The following is a 19,257-nucleotide window of genomic DNA, read 5'->3' on the forward strand; positions in this document are numbered from 1 at the left end:
AATAACAAATGCTGGCAAGGATGTGGAGAGATTGGGACTCTCATACTCTGCTGGTGGGACTGTAAAATGATACAACCACTGTGGAAAGCAGTATGGTGATTCCATAAAAAGTTGGAATTAGAAATACCATTTGATCCAGCAATCACATTACTAGGTGTATATCCTAAAGAAGTGAGAGCCAGGTCTTTGCCTATTTCTGGGAGAAGAATGTTGTTTCTACATAAATCAGTCAGGTATAGTACAAGATGCAGCCAAAAGACTCATCAAGAGGGCAACTAACATAGATCAGGGTCTATCCACTAACTATGGTCCACCTTTTTCTTCCCTCTTTTCGGACTCCCTACCCTGGCTCCAACCATTCTTGGGCCCCCTAATCTCCATTGTGTTGAATGCTACCATTGCCCCCTATGTTCTCCGTTTCATTCAATCACAGGTCCACCAGATATCTACCCGAATTTCGTGACAGACAGCAAACCAAGTGATCCTTCAAGCCAAAGACCTGGAAGAGATTCCCTTGTGCTCGTGGAGACCACCCAACTAATAAGATACCTTGGCCACCTAGGCTCTACTGTTTCTCTGTTCTCGCTTCCCTCCCCTAATCATTGCAACCCAGCCTGTCTTACAGGTCCCAGAACACCAGATGCCAAACATGTCCTGCCGACCCCTGGGAGTCAACATCCTTAGAAGCCACTTCTTTGAGGACCTCTACATACTACAAATCACCAACCAGGCAAAACAACACAGCATCTCTGAAGTTGAAGCAAAAGAAAACTGGTTTTGGCACTACAAGAGACAAACTCATCTGTGGATAGACGGAAGGCCCCACTTCCAAAGACGCCGCGCCCCTCCCCAGCAGGAAGCAGCTCCAGAAGATTGACCTTAGCCCCTTTTCCCACAAAAGTGGGCTCTTCTTCTTTCTTTCTTTCTTTAAAAAAAAAAAAAAAGAGGGGGGAATGTTAGAGATATGCCACGTCATCTTGCGTGGCTCTTCCAGTTTCTTCTTCATTCCCTGCTGCCCCGCCCAAGGTCATAAATCAGTTAAAGGAAGTCAAAACTGAGCTTCCTGCAAGGCACAAATTTTAAAAGGCAACATAGCTTCTGATAGGTTAAGACCCCTTCCCCCAGCTCTGACGTACAACCTCCTAAACCCGGGTCTATACAAGACCGCCCTCTCCCCTGCTCTCTCTTCTTCTTCCTTTCTTCTTCTTCTCCTTCTCCGTCTCCTTCTTCTTCTTCTTTCTTTCCTTCCTCAGTGCAGGCACCCTTTCGCCTCTTTAAATAAAATCTCCTGTTGGGTTAAAAAAAAAAAAAAAACAGAAGTGAGAGCCAGACAAGAGCAGATATATGCACACCCATGTTCATTGCAGCACTATTTCAACAGCAAAAAGATGGAAACAACCTAGGTGCCCATCAACAGAAGAATGGATAACCAAACTATGGTACATTCACACAATGAAATACTATACAACCCTAAAGAATAATGTAGAATCTGCAAAACACCTCATAACATGGATAAACTTGGAGGGCATTATTCTGCGCAAAATAAGCCAGTCACAGAAAGACAAATACCTTTATTAGTTCATTATCATAAAAAGTCAAGGAACACTTCATATATGGAAGGAAACTTTCTTTGTTGGTTACCAGGGGTGGTAGAGGAGGAGAAGAAACACTGCAAAAATAAAAGAAGGAAAAAATAGAAAGATTTACAGCCTTGGAAACCCAATGCAGGTTGCTATGGGTCAGAATTGATTCGATGGCAGTGGGTTTTGGTGTTTATTCTTCAATCCTAAAATGGAATGAACAGGCTATTTTGACAGAGATTTTCTTTGTGCTCCCAGATGTACCCCTTCTTCCAATCAACTGAATGACCTCATCAAGTCTTTTCCCCAAAGCCCTCCTCTTCTTCAGGATGCCAACTCCACTACTTACAGTCTGCAAGTCTATTTTCTGGGTCAGGTAGGATGTTACAGATTCCAACTGGAGGAATCATACGTTCATTGAACTAGAATGACATAACTTGGAGGAATATAGGGCTTTTTGTTTGGACCTTCACCACAGAAGTCTTGGGCCTTCTTGTGGCTCCATCTCAGAGCTTACACCTGATTTCCTGTTTCTCCTTCACAGAAAATCACTAACAGCCACACCCTCACCAGTTGAATACAACAAACATGGTGTTACATGGGAGTGAGTATGTATGAGAACAAGAAATACATACTGGAGAATAGCATGGCCTTGTATAGCTTATGAGTAGTTCATTTTTACTTAAAGATCCCTCCATTATGAGACCCCCCAGGGCCTACTCCTAGCTTGTTAATTCTCTCTCAGATCATTCTAGTATTTTCTTCATTTGACTTCTCTCCGTATCTCATGAGTACCCCTTAGCTACCAAGGAAGCTGTAAATTGTCCAGATGCCTGACTACTGGCTCAAGTGAAACAGAACCCAGCTGCATTCCCAGCTCTTCACACAGTCCTGCTCCCTAGCTCCAGTAGACAAGCTCCTCCTCCAGAAAGGGTCTCACTTTTGTCTTGGACTGAGGCAGCCTTTCCATCTGGAAAAGTGCCTGAGGTAATCTTTTATCTACTTTTCAAAAATTCTAGTCCAGGACTCAGAATATGTAGCCCCATTTTCAATGATAAATTAGTTCTGTTTATCACCGTGACCCTTTAACATAGAAAGCACCAGAACTTTCCAGAAGTCAGGTGAGAGAAGAGCCATCCATTTCCAACTGTCATTTGCATTTCTGAAAGATTCTACACTAGTCTTTTCTCACCTATGTCCCAAAGCTCAGACTTCATAGCAAAATCCTCACATTTACTATGAATCTCATCATTCTTTGTAGACCTTGGAAGACTTGACACTCTCTGATCATCCCTTTTTTTTTTTTTTTTTTTTTTTTTTTTTTGTCTTTTAATTCATTCAAAAAAGAGCTCTGGTAGTACAGTGCCTAATGCATGTCATTGCTAACCAAAAATAGGTGGTTTTAACCCACCAACCACTCTGCACTAGAAAGATGATGTGGTCTGCTTTTGTAAAAAATGTACAGCCTTGGAAACCTAATGGGGGTCACTATGAGTTGGAATGGACCCAATGGCAGTGAGTTTGGTTTTTGGTTTTGAAGCAATAAACATGGGGCAAAACAAGAAATGGTCCAGTGGTAGAATTCTCACCAGAGATCAGGTTTGATTCCTAGTTTTAGTTTTAGTGGGCTCTGCAGCCTAAGAAAGACTAGGAAAAAAGGCCTGGTGATCTCTTCCAAAAATCAACCAGTGAAAAGCCTAAGGATCACAGTGATCATAACAGATCATGGAGCTGGTGCATGACAAGGCAGCATTGTGTGCATGGAGTTGCCACAAGTCAGGACCAACTCAATGGCAGCTAACAACACATCAAGTCAGATGGTAGGATCAAAAGAAAAGTGTTGCTATGACATAACTTCCTTGTGGACAAAATCTATCATTCCATAATGAAAAATGATTTCACAGTGCACATGATCCTTGGCAGGAGCTCTGGTGGCACAGTGCCTAAGGCATTTGACTGTAACCAGAAGGCTGGTGGTTCAAAGCCACCAGCCACTCCTTGGAAGGAAGCTTGAGCAATCTACTTCCATAGTGATACTGCCTCAGAAACCCAAGGTAGGGTTGCTATGAGTCAAATCCAACTCGATGGCAGTGAGTTTATTTAGTTTTTATGATCCTTGGCAGAAAGAAACACTCAGGCACACATGAATAACACTTTCCTGAGAAAGGAAAGGGAGTGGGTAATGAAGAATAGGGAGCTGGTGGCTTTGCGATGTGTGGGAATGACAGGGAGGAGAAGAGGCTGGTGGTGCTGAGAGACATGGTGGGGTTGTCCTGGATTCTGCATTTGAGGGCAGGTGATGTGAAAAGGATCTCAGGCACACTGAGGGGGGCAAAGCATGCTAAAGTGGAGGCTGCAGTTGGGAAGAGATCCATAAAAACCTGAGCGGCAGTCTGAGACAACTGGAGAGGCTATGAAAGGGTTATTATTGTTGCTGCTATTGTTCGTTGACCCTGACTCATGGTGACCCTATGTATGTCAGAGCAGAATTATGCTCCATAGTGCTTTCCGTGTCTGATTTTTTGGAAGTAGATCAACCAAATTTTCTTCTGAGGTGCCTCTGGGTGGACTCAAACCTCCAATTTTCCAATTAGAATCAAGCAAGTTAATTGTTTGCACCACCCAGAAATTCCAAGACATCCTAAGTCTTATTCAAATATCTTTAGGCAAGAACCATATTTAAACCATAGCTTTCACATGTGTCACTTTCTCCTTAGGAAATGGATTTTGTTTCTGTCTCTTCTAGAAGAATGTTAGAAGACAGTCTGTACATCAATTAAAATAGTTCACATACCATGTACTGCATAAATTTGCAAGTAGATAAGCAAGCAAGGTCATTTTTAATATTTCATTTCATGGTTTCCAGTCCTTGATGTGGACCATAGCAGAAAAGTAACTAAACCCATTGCCATCGAGTGTATTTCAATTCATAATGACTTCATAAAACAGAGTAGGACTGCACCACAGGGTTTCTAAAGCTATAATCTTTACAGAAGCAGACTAGCACATGTTTCTTCTGCAGAGCCTCTCATGGGTTCCAAGTGCCTACCTTTCAGTTAGCAGCTGAGCACTTAACCACTGAGTCACCAGGGCTTCTTCAGAAAGGTAACTAGGACTCCAATTATATCACTTTAATTTTGAAATTTTAAATGTTTATGCAGAGGAAAGTACAACTGACTCATTCATCTAATCACTTCCGGCTCAGAACTACCAGGCCAAGATCCCCAAGAGGCCAGTGCCTGGGCCAGCCCTGCAGGCATAGCTGAAGGATGATGTCAAGGCCTCCCAAAGCAGGTCCCTGTCATCACACTCCCTGACATGTCTGCAGGGACAATAGCCAGTGCACTGCACTCCAGCAGCTCCCAGCAAGCCTTGCACCATGAGAGATTGGAGCAGAGGCCCAGGGTCACAACGCAAAGCTGATAGACTTGGTTGTTCCAAAGGCAGTCAGATAAGGTGACCTTTGTCTTTCTCTCTCTCTCTCTCTCTCTCTCTCTCTGTACGTGTATGTGTGTGTCTGTCTTCATGAGCTGGCTTGAACCAGAAGGAGAGGAAGTCCCAACCAGCCTTTTCAGTGATATTCCTCTTGCTCTAGGGAAGGTTTGTCTTTGCTTTCCCAGAATAATCACCTCAGAACAAAGCTGTTTTTCTGAATCTGAAATTGTACTGACCTTTTCAAAGCTGAAGGAGCTCTGAAGGCCAAAAGGTTGATTGTTCAAACATACCAGCTGCTCTGCAAGAGAAAGAGGAGGCAGTCTGCTTCCATAAAGATTTACAGTCTCTTAAACCCTATGGGACAATTCTACTCTGTCCTATAGGCTCATTATTAGTTGGAGAGTAGGTCTGGTTTGGTTTTGGGTTTGCAAAGCTGACCACAGGACAAACTGCCTCCTGGGCAGCTGTTTTTGATAATGTTAAATCTGAAGAAAGCAGAGACTCATAGCAAAGACAGCAATGACAATAATAGCAGCTAGAAAATATTGAACAGTACGTATGCAAAGACTGTGTTCAATGCTTCACATGAATACTATGTGTATACTATGTATACATTGTATACTATAAATAACACAGTGTGCTATATTATTTTAATTCTGGAAATTCTGAGCTTTTATTATTATTCCCGTTTTGTAGATAAAGGAACTGAGGCTCAGAGAAAGTAAATAAATTGCCAATAGTACAACTAACATAGAAGTGGTAGAACCGAGAAATAAGCCTCAGAGTGTCTGACTCCAGAACCCAAGTCTTTATTGACCACACTATGCACTAAATGTTGTTGTTAGCTGCTGTTTAGCCAGCCCTGTACTCATGGTGACGTCATGCACAATGGACTACTGTGATCCATAAGGCTTTCATTGACTGATTTTCAAAGTAGGTCACCAAGCCTTTTTTCCTAGTGCATCATCGTCTGGAATATGTGCTGAAACCTGTTCAGCATCATAGAAACACATAAGCCTCCACTGATAGATACATCATGGCTGTGCATGAGGTACATTAACTGGGAAGTCTTCGGCATAGAAGGTGAGAATTTTACCACTGAACCACCAATGCTTCACGTGCACCACATACAACCTCTCAGATGGAAGCCACTGCCATTTACCCTTGAGGATCCCTCCACTGTTCCCATTTGTGATGTCAATGGGGTCTGAGCCTAGACCGTGTAACTGTGTTTGGGCTCTCTGTCCTTTCTTTCATCTTCTGCCCTGGCAGTAACAAATCCAAATCACTAATAGTGGCGAGGGAGCTCTGGTAGCATAGTGGCTAAGACACTTGCCTGCTAACCAGAAGGCTGGCGGTTCAAACCCACCAGCCACTCCTCAGAAGGAAGGTTGGGCAATCCTACTTCCGTAGTGATACTGCCTCGAAAACCCAAGGAGGGGTCGCTATGAGTCGGGGCCGACTTGACGGCACATAACAACAACAACAACAATAGTGGTGAGGGAGTGGTGCTTGGCAGGGGCCTGAGAGTCTGGATCTTTTGGCCTGAAGAGCCCCTAAGTGGTCCTGAGTGTCTCTGTAGGCACAGTCTGACTCGGCACATCATGCTTTTTAAACATTAGTTAGGAGACTTACTTGGGGCCTTGATCCACCTTGTTTGTGTATTCAGTGCAAACGAACGACTACCCTGCATGTACTCATGGCTTCTTGTTATTTACTTAAGCAGTTTTTAAACAGGGGAGCCTCTTTAAATAGTTGATGTTGCTTGATAATGAGGGTTCCTAGATACTGTGTCTCTCCAGGGATGGATCCTAAAGTAATCCTGTACCCCGGCTGGGAGAATTTCTTCCTCACCCTCCCACCCCAACTCTACCGTCATTGCTGTATAACTTCTCTGCCACTCTGCCCATTGTCATCAAAAGCCCCCTCCCTTTCTGTTGTCCTGTGCATAACTGACTATCATTTGAGGTTCATTCAGTCACACCTCCTGCAGGAGTCTTCAGATCAGTTCCACACTGCAATCTCCTTCCTCTATCCACCAATCACATTCTCTAAACCAGCTAGTCTTCCATACATCTTCCGACTGGGTCCCATGGAGATAACCCCTTTCTCAGGGTTTCAGGTCCCCTTACCATTTATCTTATCTTACTGAGCTTCAGCTTGCCTCTACTTCTCTTAATGTGTGAAGGCTGGAAACAAACAACTCAGGAATGTTCTCACCAGTGCTGGGAAAATGGGACTGATTACCCACTCCTTCATTCCACACATGCTACCTCTAGACTTTTTCTGTGGTCACATAATTCTAGTGCCCTGTACTGGGGTCACCAAATGCCAGGTATCAGAGCATAAATGGCACACTGATATGGAAGCAGTAGGGTACTCACAATACCTCCAACCCTTTTCTGTGATGACGCCAAATCAAAACCATCGTGCTCTGCCTTGCCAGGATCTCCTGCCTTCTTTTTTTCCTCACAATCAGAATGTTACATTCAAACCCTCAAATCTCAAACCTTCAAGTAAAAGATTGTGTGGAATATAGAGATGCCCTTAGCACATCGTTTGTGCATACAAACAAGAGATGCTGGTCATTTTCTATGCTGTCCAGTCAGCCTCAGCTCCTCATGATCTTATGAATAATAGAAGGAAACATTGCTTAGTCCTGTGTCATCTACATGATAGCATGTTCGAACCCATCACTGCAATTATTGTGTCAACCCATCTCAGTGAGCATCTCCTTCATTTCACTAACCATCCACTTCACCAAACATGATGTGGTTTTCTAGTAATTAGTGTTTCCTGATGACATTTCCAAAGTAAATAAGTCAAAGCTTCACCATCCTCACTTCTAAGAAACATTCTTGTTGTATTTCTTCTAAGACTGATTTGTTTGTTCTGGTTATCCATAGTATATAGCATCCACACTAGCAGATCTTACTTACAGTGCACCCTAAACAATACATGTCCTGGTGGCTTCCCAGGGGGGTAATTGATTTTGCTACCCCTTCTGCCTGGTGGCACTGAGAGTCCTAAGGCTGGGCTTCAATCTTAGCTCAGTAGCTCAGTCACTAAATAACTGGATGTTTGGGAACTTGTATTTTCTTTCTTATTAGACTTCCCCTCACCTACTTCGGTCATGTTGTCAGAAGGGACCATTCCTAGGAGAAGGATACTATGTTTGGTAAAGTAGAAGGTCAGTGAAAAAAGGAAGATCCTCAATGAGATGGAGTGGCACAGTGGCTGCAACAATGGGCTCAAAATAGCAAGAATTATGAGGATGGCACAGGACTGGGCATTGTTTCATTCTGTTGTACACAGGGGAGCTATGAGTCAGAGCTGCCTCAGTGGCACCTAACAACAACAATTTTCTCAAATATAAAATAGGGATGAAAAGATTTGCTCCCACCCCAACTACTAGACCATTAAGAGACCAAAAAAAGTTTATTATTCTGGTATTGTTATCACCATTAACATGAGCTACCATCAAGTCAGCTCTGACTTAGGGCACCCCCATGTGTATCAGAGTAGAACTGTGCTCCACAGAGTTTTTGATGGCTGGCTTTTTTAATGTAGATATTCAAGCCATTCTTCTGAGGCTCCTCTGGATGGACTTGAACTTCCAGCCTTTCAGTTAGCAGTTAACCATTTGCATCAAGCCAGGGACTCCTATAACTATGAAGTGAACTAATAATAAAAACTTCTATTATTATCATTTGGTATCACTTAAAGGAATTAAAGTGCAATTATTGTGGGATAAGAAGAAAAATTATTCTCTTTCTCCCTCCTTTTCTTAATATGTCTACTAACTACATGTTAGAACAATTGGACAACTTTGCAATTTGGTTAACTCCCCCTGGAATTTATTGCTCTGTGTGAGTATGGGGGGGGGGCAAACTAATAGACCACACAGAAGAGATTCACACTTATTTAGACTGAAAGAACAACAAAAAAACACTGTTGCCCTCAAGTCAATTCTGACTATGATGACCCCATGTGTTAGAGTGGAACTGCTGCATGGGGTTTTCTCGGCTGTGATCTTAGAGAAGTAGATCACCAGGCTTTTTTTCCTCAGTGCTGCTGGGTGAGTTTGAACCACCAACCTTAAGGTGAGCAGTTAAATGCAAATTGTTTGTGCCACCCAGGGACCACTGAAAGAGGAGGGAATATGAGAAAGAATCTCTCCAATGCAGGCTGCTGTTGAGCAGAGATGAATGGCTGGCCCAAGACGCTAAAACAATCACATGCTGGATTCTCTGAGAAAGTGAATGGTGTTGGCTCAGAGTATGTACCTCGTAGATCTCAAAGGAATGTTGTGATTTCTGAAGTAGGGAAGCCTTATTAACACCCATCCCACCCACACCCATGCCTACCAAGATCTTAGTAAAATGTGTAATCCTTTTAACAGTGTCCAAACCCTTAATCCCAAAGTCAGAAGTGAGACACAAAATTTCAGTGAAAATGTATTTTCTAAAGTGAAGAAATGTGTGTGTTGAGTTGACAATGGAAGCATAGACACGGAGACAACTAGAAGGATCTTCCTTGGAAGAGCTCAGGCAGATGATATTTCTGAGATGGAAAAAGTAGTGTATAAATTTGCTCACATTTGATGAAAAGGACAAATAGAGGTTTATTTGCAGACCCTAGGTTTTGTTGTGAGAATAGGAGAAGGTAAGGGTAGAAGTTAACGCTAGCTTCTTAAAATAGACAAGGAGGTGTTATAGACAAAGTGGTGAGGACTAGGAAAGTGACCCTGCCTCAAGGAAGTTGCTATTTGTCAAATGCTTGAAGAAATTTAGGTGTTAGCAAATGAATAGGTTGCTGACACAAATGAGATGCATTTATTTATTTCAGGTGATGTATAAATAGGTGTTTTATATTATTCTCTGTACTTTACTATTTCAAATGTTTTATAGTTTAAAAATACAGTGCAAAGAGAAGTTGGAAAAAAAACAAATAAAATCCCAATAAATGCAATGGAATTCTGTGCAGCTGTTAAAAAACAAAACAAACAAACAAAAAAAAAAAATTGAGGAAGATCTCCCAGAAACTTTGTAGAGTTAAAAAAAAAAAACCAACAAGTCTCAGAACCATATATTTTATCCAATCTTACCTGTATGAAATACTTCTAAAATAAGTGTGTATATTTTCTGTGTGTGATATTCATAGAGAAATATCTAGAAGAGAAGACAAATCATTAAAAGTTAGTGGGATTATATGTACATTAGACACTTTCATATGGTATGGATTTTCAGTACAAGCATGTATTACTTTTATTAATTAAATGGTAAATGTTTTGTCAAATATTATTATATTTTTGAAAAATTAAAAGAAAGAATGCAATAATGACTTTTATAAGCAATTCAAGGATCCATGGAGCAGAAATGTTAGTGTACAAGCTCCTGTAGGTCAGTGGACTGCCCAATGGGCCAGCAGTGATAGTTGTTTTCACCCACCCTGTCCTTACCCAGCCTTTTCTCTGATTTGACCCTTGGATGTCAGAGTGAGGATCAATGACAGATGCCAGTGGTAGGAGTGATGACAGGCTCCACACCTCATTTGTTCCATTACTTCCAGCTCCTCTCTGGCTTTCCAGTCACCACCGTGAATGGTTGTTTCTCTTATCTGCACAAAACAAGAGTCAAAAGTTCTTGTTCGGGTGATTGCAGAATACCAGGCTGGAAAACTTCCTGATAATACCTAAATTCCTCTAGAAGAGTGCTGCCTGGATTCATATCAGAATAGCTATGTGGTTTCAGCACATTTTGTACCATGCAGTTGGATAATAAACCAGATGAGATTTGGCAATAAAAATTTAAGGGACATATAAGGATGGATAATCCTGCTCCCCAAGCCAATTTCTCCATTCCCCTAGAAAGACCAGCAGACTGCTAAGGAGGAGTGTGAGCCATGTGTGAACCATTGAGGATGTCCAAAACAGACACAAACCTATGAAAAATATTAATAATTAAAAGTCTAAATAAAAAATAAGCATCATATTGAAGTTTCTGGCACATATTTGTGGCTTTTGTAAACCATTATACATTAGTTGAATGGGGCTTTGGGACACTCTGGGGACATGACTAATTCTGGCACTTAGATATTTTAATTCAGCAGCTGTCTAACCTTAACCTTATTAACAGAGTTTGCTAAACATTTTGTGCTTTGTGTCCTGCTTTATATTTGCAGATGATGTGAATGACATGCTGTCATCTCAATTGTGTCTCTCCTCATAAAACCAAGGGAGATGGTGGCATTCACTTATCATATTTCCCTTTGGCTTCAGCCTGTATTGAGCAGCCCCTATTCTTCCCTTTGCCTCCTCTGATTTAGTTTTAAAACATACAGGTTCAACATCAATAAACTTTGGTCTCTATAATTTTCCTGTTCTTATTTGTTTCTATAAATGAGGTCATCAGTAGGAATTGACTCAACAGCACACAACAACATACAAAGTTTGTACTTTCGTGATTGATTTATTTTACTTAGCATAATGTCCTCAAATTCCATCCATGTTGCAGCATGTATCAGGATTCTATTTCTCTTTCTGGCAGAGTACTATCCCAAATACTGTATGACCTCACGTATATAAAAAGATTTAAAAAAAAAAAAAAAGACCCACTGCCATCAAGTCAATTCCAATTCATAGAGACCCTATAGGACAGAGTAGAATGCTCTAGGGTTTCCAAGGCTATAAATCTTTACAAAAGCAGACTGTTTCACTTTTTTTCCAGGGAGCGGTTGGTAGGTTCAAACCACTAACCTTTTGGTTAGCAGCTAAATGCTTTATCCACTACACCTCCAGAGCTTCTATATAAAAAGATAAGAACAGGCAAATATATAGAGACCACAATTTATTAGTGGTTACCAGGGGCGGGAGAGAGAGGAAAGGGGAGTTGTTGCTAACAGAGCACTGAGTTTCTGTTCATGGTGATGAAAAAATCTCATTGATTAAGGGTAATGGACACAGTTGATTGGTGTAATTGATGTTATTAAATTGTATACCTGTAATAAGTTAAACTGATAAATGCAGTGTGATATAGATAATCTTTTTTTTTTTTTTTTTTTTAACAACAGCAATGCCAGTTGTTGAGGCTGCTTGTATGTAAAACACTTGATGATTTGGGGGTCTGGGTCATGGTCTCACGGGACATTTTAATGGGCTTAATAATATATTTGTTGTTGTTGTTGTTGTTGTGTGCCGTCAAGTCGGCCCCGACTCATAGCGACCCCTCCTTGGGTTTCCGAGGCAGTATCACTACGGAAGTAGGATTGCCCAACCTTCCTTCCGAGGAGTGGCTGGTGGGTTTGAACCGCCAGCCGTCTGGTTAGCAGGCAAGTGTCTTAGCCACTATGCTACCAGAGCTCCCAATAATATATTTAGTGCTTTTCTTATACTTCCTAGTTAATTATATAGTATTTGGGGTCTTAAAGTTTGTAAATGCCCATCCAAAGTACAACAATTTGTCTCTATTCACCTGTAGCAAATAGACGAAAAAGCAAGAGTCAGGAATAGAAGAAGTGTGGCTAATTGCCTCCATGAGCAACTGTTCCCTTTGCCATGGCACCAGAGCTAGATGGTGCTTGGTTGCCATTACTGAACATTTTGATCAAAGATTCTAAAGAAGAATCCTGATCAAAGTGGGGGGAAATGCAGAACAGAACAGAATCTCAATTCTCATAGAATCCATTCTCATAGAATGGTTTTGGAACCATTGAGGCTGGATGAACCTCTGAAACTACTGCCCTGAGAACATCTTTAACCTGAAACCATAAACCAAAAATAACCCCTGAAGCAGTCTTTAAATTAAACAAGAGAGTAGCTTAACTTGTAAAAAATGTGTGTGGTATTGTACTCTTTTAAAAACTTTACTGTAGAGTATGGAACTGTTAATAGCAACTTGAAATGTTAGATAGGAGGCTTAGAGAGAAGTGGGTCTACATAAACATTGGAGGAACAAATTGGAAAAGGAAGATGAGAATGGCTGCAAAATCTGAAGAATGTAATCAATGTCATTGTATTGTTCATGCAGAAATTGTTGAATTGGCATATGGTTTTAGTTAATTATTTATTTATATTGTGATTTGGGTGAAAGTTTACAGAGTATATTTATTTTCCATACAGCAGTTCACACACATTTTGTTTCATGATATTGACTGTAATCCTCAGAATGTAGCAGCTGTCTTCCCATTTCCTCCCTTTAGTTACCTCTTCCCTGTGTCCTTCATTTCTATGCATTCCTACCCCCTTGAGCTAGATAGATCCCTGTGCAAACACTGCCTTTCTGAACTCCCATGATTGATTGTTCTAAGGAGTGTATCTACCCAGTGTAAATATTCATCCTATAGGCCTATTGTTTGGCTGGAGCCATACGAATGAGTTCAATTCCAGGCCTGAAGAGTAACTAGGGGCTATAGTCTCAGGGGGTTCACCAGGCTCTATCAGACAAGTAAGCCTTGTCATTTTGATGATTTTGAGTTTCATTTCACATTTTCCTCCCATTTCATCCAGAATCTCCTGCACTGATCTTTTTCTGAGTGGTTGACAGTGGTAGCCAGGCAGCATCTAGTTCTTCTGGTCTAATGGTCACATGGGCTGAGATTTGTATGGTCCACTAGTCTCTTGGACTAATTGTTGAATTTTCTATGTTTTACTGCCTCGGAAACCCAAGGAGGGGTCGCTGTGAGTTGGGGCCGACTCGATGGCAAAACAACAACAACAACACAATGTTTTACTGTGTATATTTTCAACAACAATAACAACAAAAATTAGGTTCACATAGACCACCACCACCAGTTGCCATTGAGTGGACCTCAACTCATGGGGACCCTATGTGTTAGAGTAAAACTGGGATCCATGGAGTGTTCAATGGCTGATTTTTCTGAAGTAGATTGACAGTTCTTTCTTTTGAGGCACCTCTCAGTGGACTTGAATCCCCAAACTTTTGTTTAGCAACTGAATACATTAACACTTGCAACACTCAGGGACTCCCAAGTTCACAAAGAAAAGCTGAAAAAAATCGATAAACCTGAGAATAAAGTTTAACAAACAATGATAGACTTTTGATATTTCACTCATTCTTTTCCACCAAAACAGAGCACTTTTATAACAATCCCAAACTCCCATTTGGAATAAATATCCAAACACCAAACCTCTGCCACTGAGTTGATTCTGACTCATAGTAATCCCCACTGGGATTCCAAGGCTATAATCTTTATGGAAGTGGATTGCTGCATCTTCCTCCTGCAGAGCAGCTAATAAGTTTGAACCACTGACCTCCCAGTTAGCAGCCAAATGCCTTAACCACTATACCACCAAAGTTCCTTTGGAATAAATATATGAAAAACTAAATAATTTTAAATATACCTGAACTCTTACTTTGAACTTGAAACAAATCCAAGGAGATACATGCGTGCTTCTAATAAACCGTAACTCACTGAAACATTTCCAAAAGTCTTTTGATGTTCCCTAAGCCACTGACCCAGTTCTTGGGTTTCACTCACTCAGGTAACCAGGTGAGCTTCTCCAAATCAGCAGATACATTCACCTTTGAAGAGGACAGCAGCAGCGATGGGCTCTCTCCAGATCAGACTCGAAGTGAAGACCCCCAAGTCTCCATGGGATCGCCAGCAGACACTAAACCTGTGGAGATCCCTCTGGCAGGCCCCCTGGGGACAATCCAGGTAAGCAAACATTCCTTGGCCTGTAATTTCATTACAGTCTTAAAAATAAACACTGACATAAATGATTTTTTTAGAGACTTCAGAGATGTCTCTTGACCATGTGTCATCTTGATGCCTCTTCTCATTCTATTCAGTTCCAGAACCAAAAACTAAACAGTTGCGTTTAGTCAACTCTGACTCATGGCAACCACATGTGTGTCAGAGTAGAGCTGCATGCCATACATTTTCACAGCTGTAACCTTTCAGAAGCAAATTGCCAGGCTTTTCTTTCAAGACACCTCTGTTTAGGTTTGAACCACCAAGCTTTTGATTAGTAGTCCAGCACTTATCTATTTGTACCACCCTGTGCAGGATTGGGTATATAGTGGCAAAAGTCTCCAGAAAACATTGAATGGAAATCCCCAGAACTATACTCTGACTTACTTATTGAACATGTATTCTACCAACTAAACCAAACCAAACTCACTGCCATTGAGTCAGATCCTACTCATAGTGATTCCTCTTTGGGTTTCTGAGGTGGTATCACTATGGAAGTAGATTGCCCAACCTTCCTTCTGAGGAGCAGCTGGTGGGTTTGAACCGCCAGCCTTCTGGTTAGCAGTCGAATGCCTTAGGCACTAAGACGCCAGTACTCGCCAGTACATATCTACAGTAGATAAGTTTTGTCTCCATTTTTACAGGCAAGGTAACTGAGGGTTGGTGAGATTAGATGACTTTGTCCACAATATCCCAGCTAGAAAGTTCTGGAGCAGGACTGGCTTTAAAGTGAGTGAGGAGTCACTCTATAGTCCTTGAGGAGTAAGGAGGAAGAAATGCAGTTGGCTACAGAGCAGATCTACAGTTAGCAAGTTTCTAAAGTTTCTAGCTACCAGGCCACTACCAAGTCCATTTCCAGCCCCATTCCAAACATAGCACTCAACTCTTTCTCAACAAATCCAGAAACCCTCAAGAAGTGAGGAACAGATGTTGAACACAGTAATGATAAAGAATGACAACAATAACAGCTACAGCATGCCCACTCTGTGCCAGAAATGGTGCTAGGTGCTTCAAAAACACTTCCTCAGTTGATGTCACAATCCCCTCTGGGTAGGTATTATTGATGCTGATTCTGGCAGAAGAAGAATAAAGGCTCTATGAGGTCTAATTATGTGTGGCCTCTAGGAGTAACACAGAGACCCCACAAACCCCCAGAGACCCCACTTTTGGAAGCTTGATAAGAGCTTTTACTCTGTCCTGTCAGCTGTCATTGAGTCAGTCCCCAATTCATGATGACCTCATCCATGCACAACAGAATAAAGCACTGCCCAGTTCTGTACTCTCCCTATAATCGATTGCAGATAGGACCATCATGACCCATACAGTTTCCATTGACTGATTTTCAGAAATAGATCACCAGAATTTTCTTCCTAATCTGTCTTAGTCTGGGCACTTGCTGAAACTTGTTCAGCATCATAGCAATATCTACTGACAGACGTGTGGTGATTGCACTGACCAGAATGGAACCCAGGTCTCCCACATGGAAGGTGAGAATACTACTACTGAACCACCACTGCCCCCATTTTTCCTCAGCCTCACATGACAGTATTCAAGGGGCCCTTAAGAGGAGATGGGGCTGAGCATTCACACACAAGAGTGAAACACAGGCAGGGAGAGGTGAGCACTTTAAGTCCTATCTCTGTTACTTAGTAGTTCTGAGCAAACCCTTCTGACCTCAGTCCCCTTCCCTGTAGTAGGAAGAGTTTACTCCTGCCACACAGGATTGGTCAATAGATTACAATTAGATGGTATATTCAAAAACATTTTGCAAGCTGTAAAACACCATACAAATATATGGAGCAATTATACTAATTATTATCCAGGGCCCTCTTTCCCTAATCCATGGTAGTTACTGGTGGTCATCATGTAGTTTTTCATGCCTTTGAAGCAAAGGCTCCCAAGGTGGCCAAGGGAAAAAAAAAAAAATGTAGAATGGGAGGGAAAGGGAAGGCATTAAAAGCAGAACAAATATTCATATGTTTATTGTGCAAGAGTTTATAATCAAAGCATTTTTCCTTCCCCTGCATGCCACAGCTGGTCTTTGCAGTGAAACTGCTTTGATAACATCAAACAGTATATCAGACCATTTGTCTGTATTATTCTGACAGTAAATTCCTCAGTTTCTGATTTAAGAACACTTTGAGAAGAAAAGTTCTTTTCTGCTTAACCCTAAGAGGGGAAGGAGAAGAAAGGAACATTCACCAATGCCAGGCCACATGCAAACTCATTTTGTTTCATTTCACCCAGCAACCGCACTTGACAGATGAGGAAGCTGAGGCTTGGAGAGCAAAGCGTCCTACAGATCTTTGATGCTGGGAGGGCTCAGGGAAGGGGTCTCACTCCCTTGTTCCATTTGTAGGAGGTCATGAGTAGCCCCTGGCCTGCCCCTTTGGATCAGAGTCACAGCATGAGAATGTGGGAGTAGAAGAGAAGAAAATAACTCATCTGGAGTCGTATATAGGCAGAAACATGCATTTCATAAAGGCTTTATATTGTTCTAAGACATGGATGCCTAGGTGGTGTGAATAGTTAAGCAATGGGCTACTAAACAAGAGATTGGCAATTCAAACCCACTCAAAGGTGCCTCAGAAGAAAGGTCTGATGATCTGCTTCTGAAAGGTCACAGCCTGAAAACCCAGTGGAGCACTTCTACATGTATGAGGTTGCCATGTGTCAGAACTGATTCGACAGCAACTGGTTAGGTTACTGGTTTTAACACACACACACATACTTTCCCTCTATTTGCTACCACTCTTTTCCTCTGCTTTTTTCATCCTCTTACTTTCTCTGAAAGTGTTGTGCCCACTCTTCCTTCATCTCTTTTTCCATCCCATTATCAAGTTCAACAGGTGGAACATCTCCCAGACAGGTCAGATTTTTACTCAGGATGACCAGAAGTCCAGGTTTGCCTAAAACAGGTCAACTTCACACCTGTTGTGTGGAATAATTATTAATATAGCCCCCTTTCTCTTTCCAAAGTGTCCTCATATGTATGATAAATGATATACAGGACTCTTGCTCCACTATAATATGAAGCTATGTTAAAGCTGTGAGTCAGGGGCTCAGCTTTAAAATTTCTGTGCCACACAGACTTCCCCCATCATCCTAATAATGCTGATATTTGGATTTCAGGATCGTGCTTCTGGCTCAGAAAATGACAGGAATGACTCAGCATCACAGCAAGGCAACCAGTCAGATGCCAGGAAGCAGGACCTTGGCCCCCTTGGCACCCCAATGCCCATACACACTGCTGTCAAGGTAGGGGCTAACCTCCACAGCCCTCCCCCATAACATAGCCCTCCCCCAGCCCACAGCCCACAGAGCCCCTCAATGCTGAGCTTTCTACAACATGAGGAAGTCACACAGACCCACAGCTAGGTGCAATCCACTAGGAGCATCCCATGGCAGGAATTCAGATATGAGCCATAAATGTATGTGGACGAAGATTCTCTTATCTGTGCAGCACAGTGTAGGGCTCCACCTGCAGAAAAGTCTGTGTGTTTGCATTTGCTTTGGAGCACAGCACAGCCAGTGTGCTCCTGACTTAAAAAACATCATGAACTGATCTTAGAGAAAGGTACAGCTGATTACAATGCATGCAGGAATTGTTACTGCTATAAAATAGGAAGGAAGACTGGGCAATCTACTTCCATAGAAATACCTCCTCGGAAACTCAAGGAGGGGTCTCTATGAGTCAGAATCAACTCGACAACAGTGAGGTGTATTTATGTGTGTTTGTGTTGTGTGTGTATATATATATATACACACATTCCTTATATATGTATATACACACACATATATATATACATATATACATGTAAACACACACACACACACACATATATATATATGAGGTATTGGGCAGCTGAATTTTGCACAAGAGAAGCAACTTCGAAGACTTTGCATAATATAAGACACAAGTCCATCACCCTATGGAAATAAAGATAAAGGAAGGGAGTCACATTTGTCCTAGACAAATAGCTGTAAGAGTTATAGCATATTTTTGCCTTAATTTTCTACTAAAATTAAATTTGTTATTTAATTTTCTATTAAAACTATTATATCTAATACTTCACATAGTGCTCTCTCCTAAATTAACTGCCTGATAGTCTCTTGGCCGTCTTCATAAAATTTTATCCCAAATAACTTCTAATTGAGGTAGGAACGTGTTTCTCAGCTCTAGCTCCACCTCTTAATAAATGCTGAAATGATGATTATGGAAGATATATATATATATATATATATATATATATATATATACATACATAGAGAGACGCTGTTGTTAGGTGCCCTCAAGTTGGTTTTGAATCATAGTGCCCCTACATAAAACAGAATGAAGCACTCCCAGGTCTTACACCATGCTCACAATTGTTATCATGCTTGAACCCAAAGTCGCAGCCACTGTGTCAATCCATCTTGCCCTTTTTCGCTGACCCTCTACTAGACCCCACATGATATCCTTCTCCAGGGACTGGTCCCCTCTGACAACAACATGACCAAAGTATGAGAGATGAAATCTGACAATTCT

The 19,257-nt window shown here is 41.5% G+C and overlaps 1 protein-coding gene across 1 annotated transcript in view; it reads left to right on the forward strand.

Moving 5' to 3' along the window:
* Window positions 1-19,257, forward strand: part of MYOCD (myocardin) — a 101,690-nt gene that overhangs the window by 32,598 nt on the left and 49,835 nt on the right. Inside the window, exons 5-6 of the mRNA XM_007948055.1 lie at window positions 14,518-14,693; window positions 17,862-17,987. Of these exons, the coding sequence (XP_007946246.1) occupies window positions 14,518-14,693; window positions 17,862-17,987 (302 nt within the window). The remainder of the gene's footprint in view (window positions 1-14,517; window positions 14,694-17,861; window positions 17,988-19,257) is intronic.

The sequence above is a fragment of the Orycteropus afer genome, unplaced genomic scaffold, assembly GCF_000298275.1.
Source record: "Orycteropus afer afer isolate SDZICR_OR568_19922 unplaced genomic scaffold, OryAfe1.0 scaffold00199, whole genome shotgun sequence".
Taxonomy (NCBI): Eukaryota; Metazoa; Chordata; class Mammalia; order Tubulidentata; family Orycteropodidae; genus Orycteropus; species Orycteropus afer.